The sequence below is a fragment of the Nyctibius grandis genome, chromosome 5, assembly GCF_013368605.1.
Source record: "Nyctibius grandis isolate bNycGra1 chromosome 5, bNycGra1.pri, whole genome shotgun sequence".
Taxonomy (NCBI): domain Eukaryota; kingdom Metazoa; phylum Chordata; class Aves; order Nyctibiiformes; family Nyctibiidae; genus Nyctibius; species Nyctibius grandis.
In genome coordinates this window covers 11,668,382-11,684,160 of record NC_090662.1, presented here as the reverse complement: position 1 = coordinate 11,684,160, position 15,779 = coordinate 11,668,382, and the positions used below count along the sequence as shown (strand labels likewise).

At 38.1% G+C, this 15,779-nt stretch overlaps 1 protein-coding gene across 4 annotated transcripts in view; it reads right to left on the bottom strand.

The window, feature by feature from the left end:
- The window catches only part of CACNA2D1 (calcium voltage-gated channel auxiliary subunit alpha2delta 1), a 453,094-nt gene that overhangs the window by 362,599 nt on the left and 74,716 nt on the right, over positions 1-15,779 (bottom strand). For all 4 annotated transcript variants that reach the window (XM_068400329.1, XM_068400331.1, XM_068400330.1 and 1 more), the window contains exon 3: positions 4,070-4,186. In XM_068400329.1, the coding sequence (XP_068256430.1) occupies positions 4,070-4,186 (117 nt within the window). The remainder of the gene's footprint in view (positions 1-4,069; positions 4,187-15,779) is intronic.

Below are 15,779 nucleotides of genomic sequence, written 5' to 3'. Positions count from 1 at the left end.
CATGAAAACACAAATAATTTGGAATGCCAGAGTTATTTCTGATTTAAAGGTGCTCTTGCAGCTCAAGGGAAGCCAACTTACTATTAGAAAAGTCATCACTAATATTTGCTTATTATAACCTTGCTCAAAGATTGTTTGTGTAGCATGCCTAGAGAAAATCATGGCATCCCTGGGGTATGCTAGTCTCTGAACAATGACACTGTTGATGTCATTCACTGACACCTTCCTCGTGGCATCACTGGAGGATGTATGATCCTCTTGCATCATACTCTTTTCAGAATTCAGGTCTTAATTAACACTGTGAGTCATATTAGTCCCAATGGTAAAACCCTCTGTGCAGTCATTAGTAACAGTTCCATTCAACTCCACTCCTGATTTCAGAGAAAATGTGACCCAGCAGATCTAAGAAGACTTAAATTTCAGATAAATAATTCAGCTTCACTACATAAAGTTTACAAAATATGAGCATAAAGACAGTTCTTGAAAAAAGGAGAGAAAGAAATACATATGGAAGGTGAAGAAATTATCTTAGTAGAAAGTAATAGTTCAGATGCAGGATATGGTAAGTGTCTCCTTTGTATAAAAATAATCTAGAGGAAGGTTTAAAATAAGAAGTCATTGAAAACTCTGATATAAATCCAGGATAACTACAAATACAAAAGCCAGTACAAATATCTGAGCCATCAGGAGCTCTTAAGGTCAGGTGATAGCACAAGACAAACCAATATGAAGTGATCCAAAATTAATAGGCATGTAGCATATGAGTCAGCAAAGAGATCTGACTAGGACTGAGATTAATAAAAGGGTGTTTTCCCCCTTAAGTAACGCTTTTTAGGCCTTTTCCTCTTCTTTTTAGTCAGACTAAGCCCCTGGGTACATGAATATACATCAAAGATACATTTTTTTAAAGAAACAACAGAACTTCCCCAACAGCTAACCTGGGTAACGGTTGAGAAAAATGTCTGAATCAGAAATCAGAAGCTAAATCAAACAATGAAAATAATATTAAAAAGCTTAATCAACATTGAGTCATTTTTACTAATTTGAGAGGTTATACTCATTTTTGAATGCATTGGCTTTGGCTGTGTCTGGCTTTTGATACAAAAAGAAAAGTAAGTTTTCTTAGGAGCCATCTATGACCAACAAGCCCTAGAAAGTTGCTCTGAAGAAAGCATTTTTGAAAAATTTTTATTTTTAAAATGTATATAGATATTTTCTTAAAAAAAAGAAGCAAAAGAAAAGAAGAGAAAGCAAAAAAACAAACTAGAATATATAGAGAGAAATTAAATATCACTTGGTTAAAAAAAGGCACAGTAGGTTACCAAATATATGTATATTTTTATACATAGAAAATTAGGATTTTTATATATATATATAATTAGGACATTAAAAATACACAAAGTTCATAGAAGGTTTCAGCAATGCAAACATCTGAAACCTGACAACCTCTGTAATTCAGCTCCATTCTTCCTGAACTGGAGCAGAGGAATGTTTCAATAGGTCGTTTCAATCACTTTGCTGCAGAAAGGATCTCATGTATGTGTTGTAATTCTGCAATTAATGCTTGTAAATTCTAATGATTCCAAGGCAATTAAAAAAAAGTAATTTAAAAAAAAATTAGAGGTATTACAACACTAAAGAGAAGCATCATTGTTCAGTATTTAAAGGATGGCAAATCAAATTCAGTTGTGTGAAGTGGGAGGGGGGAGCTAAGTTATTTCCACCTCTTTGCGGATGAATTTCACTCTGCATGAAGTGGCGAGATTGATAAAGATGTCATGCAGAAGTCTTGCTGACATGCGTTCTGAAATGACGGCAAGCACCTAAAAATAATAAGTATTGCACATTCACTGCAGCACTGGCAGTAATGGCAACCCCAAGCATTAAAGACATAATGAGTCATATCCACCAAAATAGTAAGTTTGGTTTTAAAGTCCTAAGTCTTTAGTCACTAATACACTGGAGGACTTTTTATTTGCCTTCTGGACTCATTGACTTGATCATTTAAAATCATCTGAGAAGTTCTGAAGACTACAAAACTTTTTTTTTTTTTTTAAAAAAAAAAAAAAAAAAAAGATAAACTGGATTGAAGGAATATCCTTTCCCTAATTTAATCTTCTTAATCTTCTTAGTCAGGGAACTAAATCATGTTACCCTTTCCAAAAAGTGACCATGGGCTTGCCTAAATTGAGGTAGGCACCCTTCTTCTTCCACAGTCATAGAAAAACGATTCTGGAATCTTTTCTAAAGTAAGCATGAGATACTTATTTAATTTTCTTAAAGTTTTAAGATCAAACCACCACAGACACACACAAACTGCTACGTTAACCTTAAGTTTCACTAAAATATAAGATTTGTCTGTGATAACTTAGAAACATCAGACTTCTATGGGTTGATGGGAAAATGGTGGAAAAAACAAGGTCTGCAAATGACTTATAATATTTTGCAATAATAATCCAAAGTCCACGGAGTGCTACATAAACACATGCCTACCGAGTTAAAACAGGAAAACAAACAAAAAAAAACTTTTATATTCTACACTCATTTGACTGAAGCAGGGAAGCTTTGGCCCAAATGACACTGATGTACATTGCATGTTAGGGAAGCTATGGGAACTGGAAGAGTGAACTGCTACTAAGAACAAAAGGCAGGAAAACTAGTACCTCCTAGTGATTAGTGACTAGTACCTAGTGATACCTATGCACAGACACCTGACTAAGCAAAATCTCATGACCTACAAGAAGGATAGTCTTCACGATAGTATGCAGCAGAAGTTTCCCCCTCGGACTGATTCTTCAGCTGCATGAAACTGTACCGATAAAAAGGACTGCTTGGGTGGAACTCATCTCCCCCAGCTTTACACATCTACAGTATAGACATTCACATTGAGGTTCCTCTGATGAGAAAGAAAGAAGTCAGTAGATCTGGGCTGTAGTCCATCCCAGTCTTACTCAGAACACGTCAGGTCAATCCTGACTGAGAAATGCCTGTTTTGTTCCGCTGAACAAAAAGGGAGATTAAGATGACGAGCTGAGTAGATGGCTACACTTAGGTGAATTAATCCCTCTTTCTTCTCTCTTTCACTTTAAATGACATGTCCAAACTCATCTGCAAGTCTATGTGGATATGTAATTGCTCAGGGAATCCCAGTCTCCTGTTCCATCCTTTAAGCCTATTTCTAATAGCTCTACTCTGTAAAAACCATGCTCATGAATTCATCCGGATCCCCCCGTGCATGTTCGGTCAGTATCTTCTGAAAAGCACTCTAAACTCTTATATGAGTCAGAGTGATGTGAGTAGGAATCATAAGAAGCAATTACCCAGGTTTGGCGTCTTACGTGATAGAAGAGAAAGGGACGGCTGGCAAAAGCAGTTTAAAGAAATAGCTGCTTCTTATGTAAAGCATAAAGAATCATGAGGTTACAATGCAGCATGGTCTTCACACTAATAGTTCAGGATTAAGTTTTCTGGTACAAAACATGATTGAAATACAAACTAAATTAGCAAGTCAGAAATAGAATAGCTATCTGATTCACACATGGCTACATTTGTTGAAGGAGAAGAATTAGTTGCTACCATCAGGAAAGACTGAGTAACTAAAAAGATGAAGAGACCAAATAACAACAGATGTAGTTAGCAATAATACCAAAATGAACATGATGACTTCAAAGATACCATTATTTTTAAATCACATCTATAAAAAGCTCTACTTCTTGTTTCCCCAAGATCACTACTGACTGTAGAGTACAGTGATCTTCAAGTCATAAACATTCACATGCGTCACTTAAATGAATATTTTCCAATCTATTTATAGCTTGATTTGTTACTTGGCCATGGTTCCTAACCTGTCTGTCAATATTATAAGCATCTGCCCTCTGCCAATGAACTAATGAGTTCATTTTCTACCATGAAGTCACAAGCCATCTTTCTCCATGTCACATCCTGTACACATCAGGCTGACACTGCCCGTAAGTGTATAGGCAGCATAAATAACAAGAAAAGCATGTTTCAATAATAAATAAAGATTATTTTAAATGCCAAATAAAAAATCTAAGCCATTAGTACTCACCACTAAGGCTTTAGACCTGTTACTCAGAAGTTTTTCAATGTCTCTGGCTGCAAGTTCCACTAGCTGACGAGGGTTGTTGGCTTCTACAGTATACAAATCTTTGTTTTGCAAATAAATCTGCAAGAGGAAAAAATGGAAATAAATCAAAATGGCAACAGACGTTCAAAATAAGCAAAGTGACTTGACAGAACAGACATCAATATGTCCTCTGCTCTTACTGGAGGGCTGAAGAAAGACTATTGCTAGGAAAAAACAGATGTGTCTTGTGAAAGAAATACTTCACCTCTTTGTCTGAGAGGTAGAAGGTCCCACTAAAAATCATTTAATAAACCTTCAAAACTGACTGTTTCTAGTGACAGAATATTTAACTGCTAAATGCTCAAGGAATCTGATTCCCATAGAGTGCTGAGAGAAAAGTAAAATGGAGATCCTTTAAAATGACTGAAGCTGAAATCAAATAGTGATTGCTGAACTAAATTCTTCCTTGAATGCTGAACAACAAACACACCATTTGAAGCAAATAGTTTAAGCCATACAAATATAATCTGTTTAGTCCCTTATCCATTTATTCATATTATAGTGTTAGTATTTATGAGGAAAGAAGAGGAAGAGGAAGAAAACAAAAAGAAAAGAGGAAAAAAGGGAAAAGAAGGAAAAAGGGGAAATGAGGAAAAATTAAAGGGGGAAAAAGATGAGAGGGAGAGGGGAAAGGAACTATAATCATGTTTCTCCTCTATCATGAATAAAGGTTATCTCTGGTGAGGAGCCATTAACTGTTTCCAAAGCAGAACATGTACATAAAGGAGATAATGCGATTCGTTAAACAAATCCACTACAATGAAATGCACGCAACCACAAGAAGTAAAGAAGAAAAAAGCAGCAAGAAATTCATTTGCCTACCTCTGTTCTACTAGAACTGGATAAAGAAACAATACATTATTTGGGGGGGGGGCGGAAATAAAAAAGTGAAAACCTTATGGCTAGTTGGGCAAACGAGGAAAACTAATTTATGCAACCGACAGATGGCCTGAGTTTACTCCAGCCTCGCTGCACCGCTGCCTGGGGGGCTGTGCTGCCTCCCGGGGAGTGATCCCAGGCACAGGCAGGATCCGGGCCAGCGCTAATGCACTGGCTGCCAGCCAGCACGAGAACCGAGGAACTGCACACCAGACTGAGTCTACCAGCCCCGCCAGGTTTCTCGGGTTAAAGCTATGGAGACCTTAAAGAAACTCGTCAAAATATGTCTCTGATGCTTGTAGCTGACGGGTATTTATCACAAATAAATTTCTGACAGCTACAGTTATAGCTGCAAATTTGTATCGGGCATGTCTCATAAGCTGTCATAGGTTTTTATCACTTTTCAATTTCACAACACTCATGTTGGGTTTTGGTTTTTTTCCTTCAGAAGTGCCATCTTTCCTTTCCACCAGTAACTGGAATATGCTTTAATTCTTCATAAAGGAGCAATTATTTTAAAAATTCAGTGCATCATGAGCAGAAAACCACTACAAAAAAAAGTTTCTAATGAACCTCTGATTATAGTTTGGATGTATGTGAGGTGCTTAACTTTCAAAATTGCCACACAGAAAGTTTATCTCAGATATAATGCAAAATCTCTCTTTTCTTTTTTTTCTTTTTTTTTTTTTTTCCTGAGGACAGATCTTAAGAGTAGAAATGGCCAATATGCAAATTATTAATTTTTGAAAAATTATCCTACAACTGATCACTGCAGAATTTCTTCAATTTTTCTCTGAAACACATCAAATTTGCACAGTCAGCAATGGGATTTGGAGTTAAATTGACTGTAGTGACCAGAAGAGCCCTACACTCCTACAAACAAGGTAAGAGTTGAAATTAGTTTTATAGATTCAGGTGGTTTGAATCAGAAATGGAAATTTCAGAGAAGCATGTAAATTGGAGTGACCATCAAATCTGGCAAAACTACCACATTTCTCATCATTAGCAAATATTCACCCTGATCACGTAAGGAACAGGCACTAGAATATGGGAGTTACCAGGCGTTCATGTCTTGTTCTTTGAAAAGTAGTGCTGAATTCTTTAAACATCACTTGTGACTATGTGTAGTACACCTGCATCAAATGATACTGAACTTACAGAAGAACAGTCATAGGATTTTGCAAATAGGTTAGAAAAATGTAAAATAACTTTTTTACATTTTCAGTGTAAAACACTGAAGTTTTAAAATAATAAATAATTTTAAAGCATTAATTTATTTTACTTGTGAAAATGTTGGGTTTGCTTTATCCAGATTTTTCCTGATTTCTCTTTTTTTCAGATTTGTTCATGCAATTGTTTTTAATTTGCTACTCAATGGTGAAAGAAATAAATAAGAAAATTTAAATTTAATCCTTTTTCATTTGGGAGTTTCGATTAGGCAAAAACATCTTAAAATTTGGAGAAAACAGTAGTTCATTGCAAAAATGCCATTTCATTGTAATTAAATTTTTCTGACCAGCTATATAAGGGTGAGCGCTGTAGTGTTGATTCTTTGACACATTTAAGCACTTAGTGAAATATGGTTTCTAACAGGCTCTGATCTAACAGCCTCAGCAGAAGTTAAGGTGATGGTGCGCTGCATCCACACAACCATGATTTTGCACCCCACTGACCAGAAACGCAATATCAATAATTTACTGGACTTAATTTTTCAATATAGAGCAAAGTTACAGGAAGCCATACTGGTAAGGGTTCAAGAATCTGGATGGAAAATTTGCACTTTCATCTCTGTATCTAATCCATTCTTACAGCAAACATATGATCCTACAAACCCCAATTTGAAAGCACTCAAATTTTTCACACTATAAGGAAGTTGTTCCCATACCTCCAAGCTTGAATAGTTTGAAAACTGCAGACTATCGAAGTGTGGTCTAGTGGGTACATTTGTAGAAAAAAGATAAACATTTTCATTTTTCTTCTCCAGCACCAGCTATCAGAATAGTTCAAAAGCCTGTATTGCTTAACAAGGAGATCATCACAAGAGTGAGGAGTCCTATTCACACTTCAACTGTGGGTCCTACCACTGACAAAGCCTTACCCTGAGGCTGGCTTCACAAGCTGCTATCTGTCAGTGATTAAAAATAATATTAAAAAAATTCAAACCATCCTCTCCCCAAAAAAAAACCTTTGAGTGTAGCACAAGATCCCACATAGAGCTGAGTCAGTGACTCTTTCCCCTCATCTTTGCCTTACCCCACGTCAGGGCTCGGAGCACCTGCCTCCCCTGCTTCTACCACCAGTGGAAGATTTATCCCACAAGCTCCTAAACAAAAGGCATCAGAAATAACTTGGAGCTTCACACACTTCTTTATTTTCCTGAGGTGTGAGACCTGTCTCAACTACCAAGAAATAGTGTGAAAAATATTCACTAATTATTTAAGAGGTGCATACATAATTTATTTGGTGCCCGCTCCCCTTTTCTTTAATTCAGCCATAGCACTGCAGCAGTTCAGCACAACAACATACGGGGAAATGATACGTGCTTCAGGATTTGGCACCCTGTGACAAACTTTTCCTTCTCCAGGCCTCCTACCTAGCAGTCAAACGCAATTAGCAAAAGCTCATTTCAAATAGCCATGAAGGGTCTTATCGGCAAAGGTATGCTCATTCGTCTTTCAAAATGCAATTTGGCAGGCTCCGTGGCTTGTTAAGAAGAGCTAATTTTAATACATTTTATTAAAATGCTTTGATCAAGTGAATGCAAGTTTCTGTTGGCTTTTACATCTAAAATAATTTTTAGCACTTTAATCACTAATATTTTGCTAAAAGCTCTCCAAATTGTCAGTAAAACCCTACCACTTCTCGCAGAGGTCATAGCACAAAAAATACTTTTATTTTTCTCTGAAGCCAATAGCCATGCACTTCTTTATTCAGGCAAGAATGCATTAATATTGCTTTCTAAATGCTGAATATTTATTTTGGTATAATGAACTGCAAGGTTTTAGGGGACAAAATGTGACGGGGAGAGTCACATTAGGATGAAACAACACAAGAAGGACAATAGTTGAACGTGGTAAAGATTAGAAAAACTGCCAGCTCCTCGGCAGAACATGTCCCTCTCCACTCAGTCTTCAAGGACATGTTTATAAATCTCTCACAAAGAGACATCGTCCTTGCTCTCTGTAAGACTCACGAGGGAAAGTCAAAAATTTCTGTACAAATAGAAAGAGAATAAAAGATGCACTTTGATTGCATGGCTCTTGCTACATTGTGGCAGGCATTAGGGCCTGCTGTAACATTGAAATTTTATTTAAATGGCCCTCATGCTTTATTACACTCAGAAAAAGTTCCTGAGAGTAATGAATTATCTGTGCTTTGGATCTGTGGTCTTGGCACGGTTTACACAGACTATCCAAATAACAAGGAACAATAATTCATGTTGAATTTTTCTAAACTACAACAGAATTCCTTTGCCTCTTTGTTTGTTAGTTTGTTTGCCTCTCTGTTTTGAAACTGTCAGTCTCACAGTTTAAGAAACAACGGAGCCTTTTCTTCAGGCAGCGGTAACGTGGCTGAGGGCCCAAACATGGGACATGAACACGGCAATCTCAGTTCCATCACTGAATACTTTCACAAACATAGAAGTCACATGAGACAAGTTCTTCAGAAGTTCAAACCCAGAATTTCAAAAGTTTACCAAAAATGCTGTATCTTTTCCTACCTTTAAATATGCTTTGGAATAGAGAAACAAAATAACTCAACAATTCCAGTAATACCTGTCTATACAAGGTAAATAAATTGATGTTTTTATTATTTCAATACTACTTTCAAGACCACTTAGCTCAGCTAGGCTGACGGGTCACCTCTGTCAACAATCAATGCTTTATAATCAGTCTAGACCAGTTGGAGAGTATCATGAAGGTAAAAACTACTGCTCAAAGATGCTACCAAGCTTGGGACCCCAAATCAACCAAAACTTTGTGGTGGGTCTTCCTCCATCTTTTCTGAAAGTCACTACACCAAAATACTAAGAGTGCTTGTGAAATCTTGAGATAGGTTTTACAAGCTTATATACAAATTAACTTAAGTAAATCAAAAACAACTTCAGAACAGAGCAAAACTTAAATAAAGGTTTTGTAAATTATTCTTTTGCTGTCTACTACCTGCTTTTGGAGAGGACCTCCCATGGTCGGTTCCCCCTGGTCCTTCCAAAAAGTTTCTTGCTTTCTACAACCATGGGGCACTAATAGACCTCAATGACCATGACCTGCCTCACTAGGAACCTCTGCCTGCACCCCTGCCCACAAGCTCCATTTCAGCCCAGGCCTGTCTCCAGCCCTACCCCCTGAATGGGTCTTGGCCCTATGTCATAGTTAGCCCATCTCCTAGATGGTTCTCTCAGATGCATGTTAAAGCTTTTCTCCAGTCCCTCTTGGATGTACGTTTGACCCTTGTCGCCAAGCTGTTCCTGGCCTTATCTCCTTTTACTCCTGACTGGACTTGATTCTTCGATGGGTTAAAAACTGGCTGGATGGCTGAGCCCGGAGAGTGGTGGTGAATCGGGCAAAGTCCAACTGGCGGCCGGTCACTAGCAGTGTTCCCCAGGGCTCAGTTCTGGGGCCGGTGCTGTTCAATATCTTTATAGATGATCTAGACGTAGGGATTGAGTGCACCCTCAGCAAATTTGCAGATGACACCAAGCTGGGTGGGGGTGTCGATCTGCTGGAGGGTAGGAAGGCCCTACAGAGGGACCTGGACAGGTTAGATAGATGGGCTGAGACCAACGGCACGAGGTTCAAAAATCCCCAAATCCTAACCAGTGCAAGATAAACAAAAAGTAATGACACAGAGGAACGTGGACATTTTCAGAAGGTACCAAGGAATTTATACAATCAATTACTTAAATTAATAATCTGCTCTCACTTGATCCTTGTAAATTTAATCCTAGTTTACTCTTTTTGGTATAGTCTAGAAAGTCCAGTGAAGTCAGAGTGCATGCAGTGCAGGTAAACGTGGAGCTATGTCTATCTCCAAAATCACAGATTTACTAGACATAAACATACTATAAGGGTCTGGAGGGTATGACCTATGAGGAACAGCTGAGGGAGCTAGGGTTGTTTAGCCTGGAGAAGAGGAGGCTCAGAGGTGACCTTATTGCCATCTACAACTACCTGAAGGGAGGTTGTAGTGAAGTGGGAGTTGGCCTCTTCTCCCAGGCAACTAGCGATAGGACAAGAGGACACAGCCTCAAGCTTCACCAGGGGAGGTTCACGTTGGACATTAGGAAGCATTTCTTTTCAGAAAGGGTCATTAGACTTTGGAACGGGCTGCCCAGGGAGGTGGTGGAGTCACCATCTCTGGATGTGTTTAAGAAAAGACTGGACATGGCACTTAGTGCCATGGTCTAGTTGACAGGGTGGTGTCAGGGCAATGGTTGGACTCGATGATCCCTGAGGTCTCTTCCAACCTGGTTGATTCTGTGATTCTGTGATTCTGTGATTCATTGTTTGTCATGTCTGAGAATGCTGACAGACCCCATTACCAGCACACAACTCCCTTAAAAATGTGCAGTGAGAGCTAAAAACTCTGCCCCCCCGCCCCGACTCAGGCTGAAGCTACACAAAGGAAAGTACATTATCTCAGCATTATCTGCCTGGAACTAGAAGATGTAACTAGAAGAACTGGAGAACACTTTTCATGGGTGCTTTCATGCTTCTTCATGAAGCCACCCCAGATTTACTACCTGTGGCTGTAAAAGAGCTAATCTGACACCACGTTCAGAGCCAGCACTTCTGCATCAGACATCTCATGCACCATCAACCCCATATTACTTATTAGCTGCAGCACAGTATGTCACGAATGCAGAGAAGTAGCTTGGGTACAGAGCTGCTTTCAAAGTAAAAGAGCATTCAGAGCATTGATTGCTGGGCAGCACGATGCAGAAATGCCCCAACACATTCAAGCTAACTTCAGAAGTCCCATTCAGGGCATACTGCTTTGGGTGCCACTCAACATCAAAGCTGGTTCCGTACATTATGTAATTCCCTTCTAAAACCAATAAGAATTGAAGAATTATGTTTGTTCTTTGCTAACAGTTGGGGATTTGTGTAGCTTTGAGATTTCTAAGCCTAAGGCTGAGCAAGCACCCAAGGTACCTTTATAGTTACTGAAAGGAACAGGCACTTCTAGAGGTTTATTAATTTTGATACAGAATATTTCTATCTGCTCCTTATCTAGACAAAAGAGAGTTACCTTACAATTCTTGATTGAAGTAAAATCCTTGCCTACTAAACCATATCAGAATATTAAACATAAAAAACAGCTAATGGGATAACTTAAGAGTTTTTCTAATTTATACATCTACTTCAACTCGGCCCACGACGTTGGTCAGCTCTGAGCTCATTCATTGCTCTCCATTCTCCCTCTTCCCATCCAAAACAAATCATATAGACTGACCCTCCAAAAAATTTAGTATTTCATCCTGGGGAGAAAGGAATCATCTAGCTTGAAAAAAAAAGTACATTTCTTACTGAAATTTTGAGTAATGTTAAAATTTTCAAAACAAATATTTTGACAAAATCATATTGTTTTATCAACAATATTCAACATGTTTTACAGAATCACAAACAGTTTCAGTTTTAATAACTTTGTTTAGCTAAAAAATTTCAACTAATAACACCCATATATTCACTAATTTTAATTTTTTACTTTATGAGTGCCATGAAGTTACATGTGATCATCTCATTTATGTGAGAAAAGCAGAGAAGGGGGGCCGTTTGACAGACATCCAAACGTATGAGGAGATCTTGGGAGTAGGAAAAGTCGGAAAACAGAAATAAACACTCCAATCCATGTGAATGATTATTATTGCTAACTTTTTACTACTGTAGATATTTTCCTTTAACTCAAATTTTTAGTAGTCACAAACAACTATATAATCTGCCCAGAGGCAGCGAATTTTATCTTCTTACTACCATATCCTATTTCCAAAGTTATACTAATACTTTCTATTTCTAATACATGCCAGAGAATTTTTTTTCCTCACAAGATATTCCTTTTCTTTCATTCACAGGTGATCCACTACAGAACATACTGGAAAATGCTCCTTCCCAAGGAGCATTCTGTGTGTTCAAAGAAATCAGTCTGAGTATTTTAAATATGTCTTACTCTCTGACACATATAATGTATAAATAAGATTACAGCTGCTCACTAGCAAATCACAGATGCCTTCATTCTTGAAATTCATGGCAACAACACAAAGGAAAAAACCGCCCCAATAGTTTACTATAGCTGTTGCTTTTCAGAATCACTTGCCTGATCACTGACTGCTGTAAAGGTCTGGGATGACAAGTGGCAGCTGATGTGTTGAAAACTATGACATAACATAGTAGTAATGTGCACATTAGGAAAAAAAATATCAGAGCTAGTTCACTCTTAAGTAATACATTCAGGCTGAATTCTGCAAGGTGTTGGGAACACTTGTGCCTCAGTTAACATCAGAGAGAGTATAAGTAGTGCCAGAGTCAATTGGCTCACTCAGGTGCCTACTCAAAGATAATCAGCGATACTTTGTAGTATGGAATAATCAGACACTTTTGACTACTGGTAATTAACAAAGTAGTCTAGAGGACTTTAAAATTAAGAAGTAATTTTTGTAATTGTCACTTTGTATTCAAATCTTCATAAAACATGAATTCAGCTTTGTACATCTGCTATTGTACAAACATCAAAATCAGATCTAAAAATCCCCCTTTGTTAAGAAAAATGTATTTTAAGGCATTCAATTTGTTTCATAGTGATAGCAATACAGTATTAAATAACAAGACTACATCATTTATTGGTTTCACAGCAGTTTTACCTCAGGCTTTTAGCCGAGACTGGATGAGAACCTAAAAATTCCAACTCATGATGAGTACATGTACAACAAATTAATCTTTCTTGTAACAGAAGAAGAACAATAGGAAGAAAGAATTTTGAGGTGGGCACTTATGTAGTTTTTCAGACTCACTTATTCGTAGGAAATTTTGTTCTGCCTCAGCTGCTCTTAATGCAATTTAACACCTACTGACTCTCTCCCCAAAGGTAATTTTAAATCACAGGGAACTAGCGGAGTCTTTTTTGTGTTTTACTAACCACAGGACTTGGAAACTGATTCGCGATAATGTCCTTTTTTATGTTGGGTTTTGGTGTGTGGGTTTTTTTATGGGAAATCTTTAATTTGCTCTCAGCTTCTACAAAAACCATCTGAACATAAGCACCAATAGGACAGATTTTATTAGTGTTAAAGACAATGGAAAGTTGTAAATGAACCAAGAACAGTGCTTTGCTCAAAGATTATCCAGATCATCAAATAGTCATCAAAACTATGGTAGTATTAGGCTACCCCTTCCCTTGAGCTGGAGCAAGCTTTGTTAATGCAGCCACCTATTCTTAGCGACTTACAGCTGATTTCACTTGCTGGAAGAAGGAACTCTTCAAAATGCCAGTTTATTGCTAAGGGAGCAGAGGGACAGCAGCATCTGCAAATAATAAATGAGGCTCCCTGTGTTTTGACAATCTCTTAATTTCCATTTGGATTACAAAAAGAACTTGCAGATGCGTCTTCAAATTTCCCAGCCTGCATTTTTAAAAGCGATTTAATTTTCCTGACATCTCCATGTTGGTTAGCAATGTGTAAACTCAACAGAATTTAGTTCGAAGGATTCTATTTTTTATGCCTGCAGCTTTGGTATTTGGTTGCACATAGACCATAGCAGTGGCAGTGGTATACCCCAAACAGGACATACCTTATAAATACTGTATTATAAAAAACCCTGTTACTGTATTTTGGGAATCTCTAACCAGTCTAACCCATCTCATACATTATTTTAATTCGGGTAAATGGACTCTGACTTCTCAATGAATACCTGAAATGCCCATGTTTCACTGTACCAACCCCTTCATAATTCCGTTCTAAAAGTAATCCTGACCTCACTTCCCTCCACCATACCCCACTCAGAGAGCAAACTGGTGTCCTCACCTTAGGGATGAGGCAAAAGACGTAAATGTAAATAATGTACAGTAGCCACTTTATGCTTAGAAAAAAATCAAGCTTTTCAGAGCACCGGCCTCATACACAGCCCACTCAACCAATCCCACTTACTGATAAACTATCTATTTTATTAAACATTACTGAAGTAATTTTAAAAAATTAAAGAATTGTTTCTTTGCTTTCAGATTTTTCTCCTTCTGCTCCTTAGAAAAACAATGTTACAAACTGCACTTCAATGGACAACTGCAGTTACAGACCTACCAGCACCAGTCGTAAAAATGCCCTGAACTCAGGGAAGTTTCAGCATATATAACACCAGCAAGACAATGAGGCTACAAGAATTGCTTCAACAATTTCAAAACAGTTGTGGGGGTTTTTTTTGAATTTTCATTTCAAAATGACTTTTCAAAATTTAGATTAATTTCTTTTACATGGTTAAAAATTACTCTCTATTTTATTTGATGTCAAAAAAAAGTCGTTTAGTCTTTTGTTCCATTGAGGACAACAAAAAGAGACAAAAGGGGAAAAGAAAGGATACAATATTTTTCTGAGTTTTGAGATCAGCCATGGTGAACCTCACTGGGTGGCAAAATTTATTCACTGAATATGAAAGTTTCCTTAATTCCCATATTCACCTCATTTAAGCACTTGCTTTCCTATCTTAAAGCACTGGAGAGTACACCCAGGGCACACAGTGAACAGCTTTAGAGCTATGCAAGCTATGCCTGCAAGTGCTGTGGTATTAGTTACATTTTCCACTTTCAGCGGTGAAGAAGGATGGAGACTGCACGCATTGTCATCAAGATATTGGTGTTTTACAAGCCATAAATCAGAAATGTCTTAAAATTCAGGGTCAAAATAGCAACAAACTAATCAGAATTTATAGCAATCAGAACATTCAAATGACATTCAGATTTGAAAAGCCCATAGAAAAGTCCTCCAGAGAAATATAAACCAATTGTATTCGGGTTGTTATTCTTAAAATCAAACCATCTTAAAAAATACATAAATCAAGTTCTCATGTTTCTTCTTTATATTTTTCTCAATCATAAAACTTTACTTACATTAAAACATTACTTACACCTTAACAAGGGTGAATGTAGTATATTCTGGAATGTGGCCATATATCCCTTAGGTCAATCTGGTAGTTCATCAGAAAATAGCATGAGGTACTGTCCTGGTTTAGCCTAAACCAGGCCGATTTTCCTTTCAGTGATTTTTACTTTCAGCTAAGTCTCTTCTAAGTAACTGCACTTTCTGAAAGTACCTGCATGTTTTGCAGACAGTATCTGCTTCCAGGACTGATAACGCTCAAAGTTTGTAGTTATCGCTGAGGCACCAATAGGGATGTTATGCAGAAAGGCTCTTGCTGTACTTAGTCTTAGAGAAACCAAGGTCACTGCTAAATTCCTCAATGCTTACGAGTGAAGAGCCGAAGGGGGGTCGCACCTGCAGGGAGGAGCGGACAGGGCAGGTGACCCAAAATTGACCAACGAGGGTATTCCATCCCATACACGTCATTCTCGGTATAAAGCCAGGGGATCACGAGGGTCTCGCTCTCTTTCTGCTATGGCCGGTGTCCGAAGAGGACTCTGTCCGTTTTCCTGCTGCCCCCGATCCCGATCCGTGCATCCCTGAATCCAGTTCCCGTCCATCGCTGTGCCCAGCCTGGGCCTTCCCGGAGCCTGCCCTGCAGTGCCGGTGGGGATGTGGCCGACATCG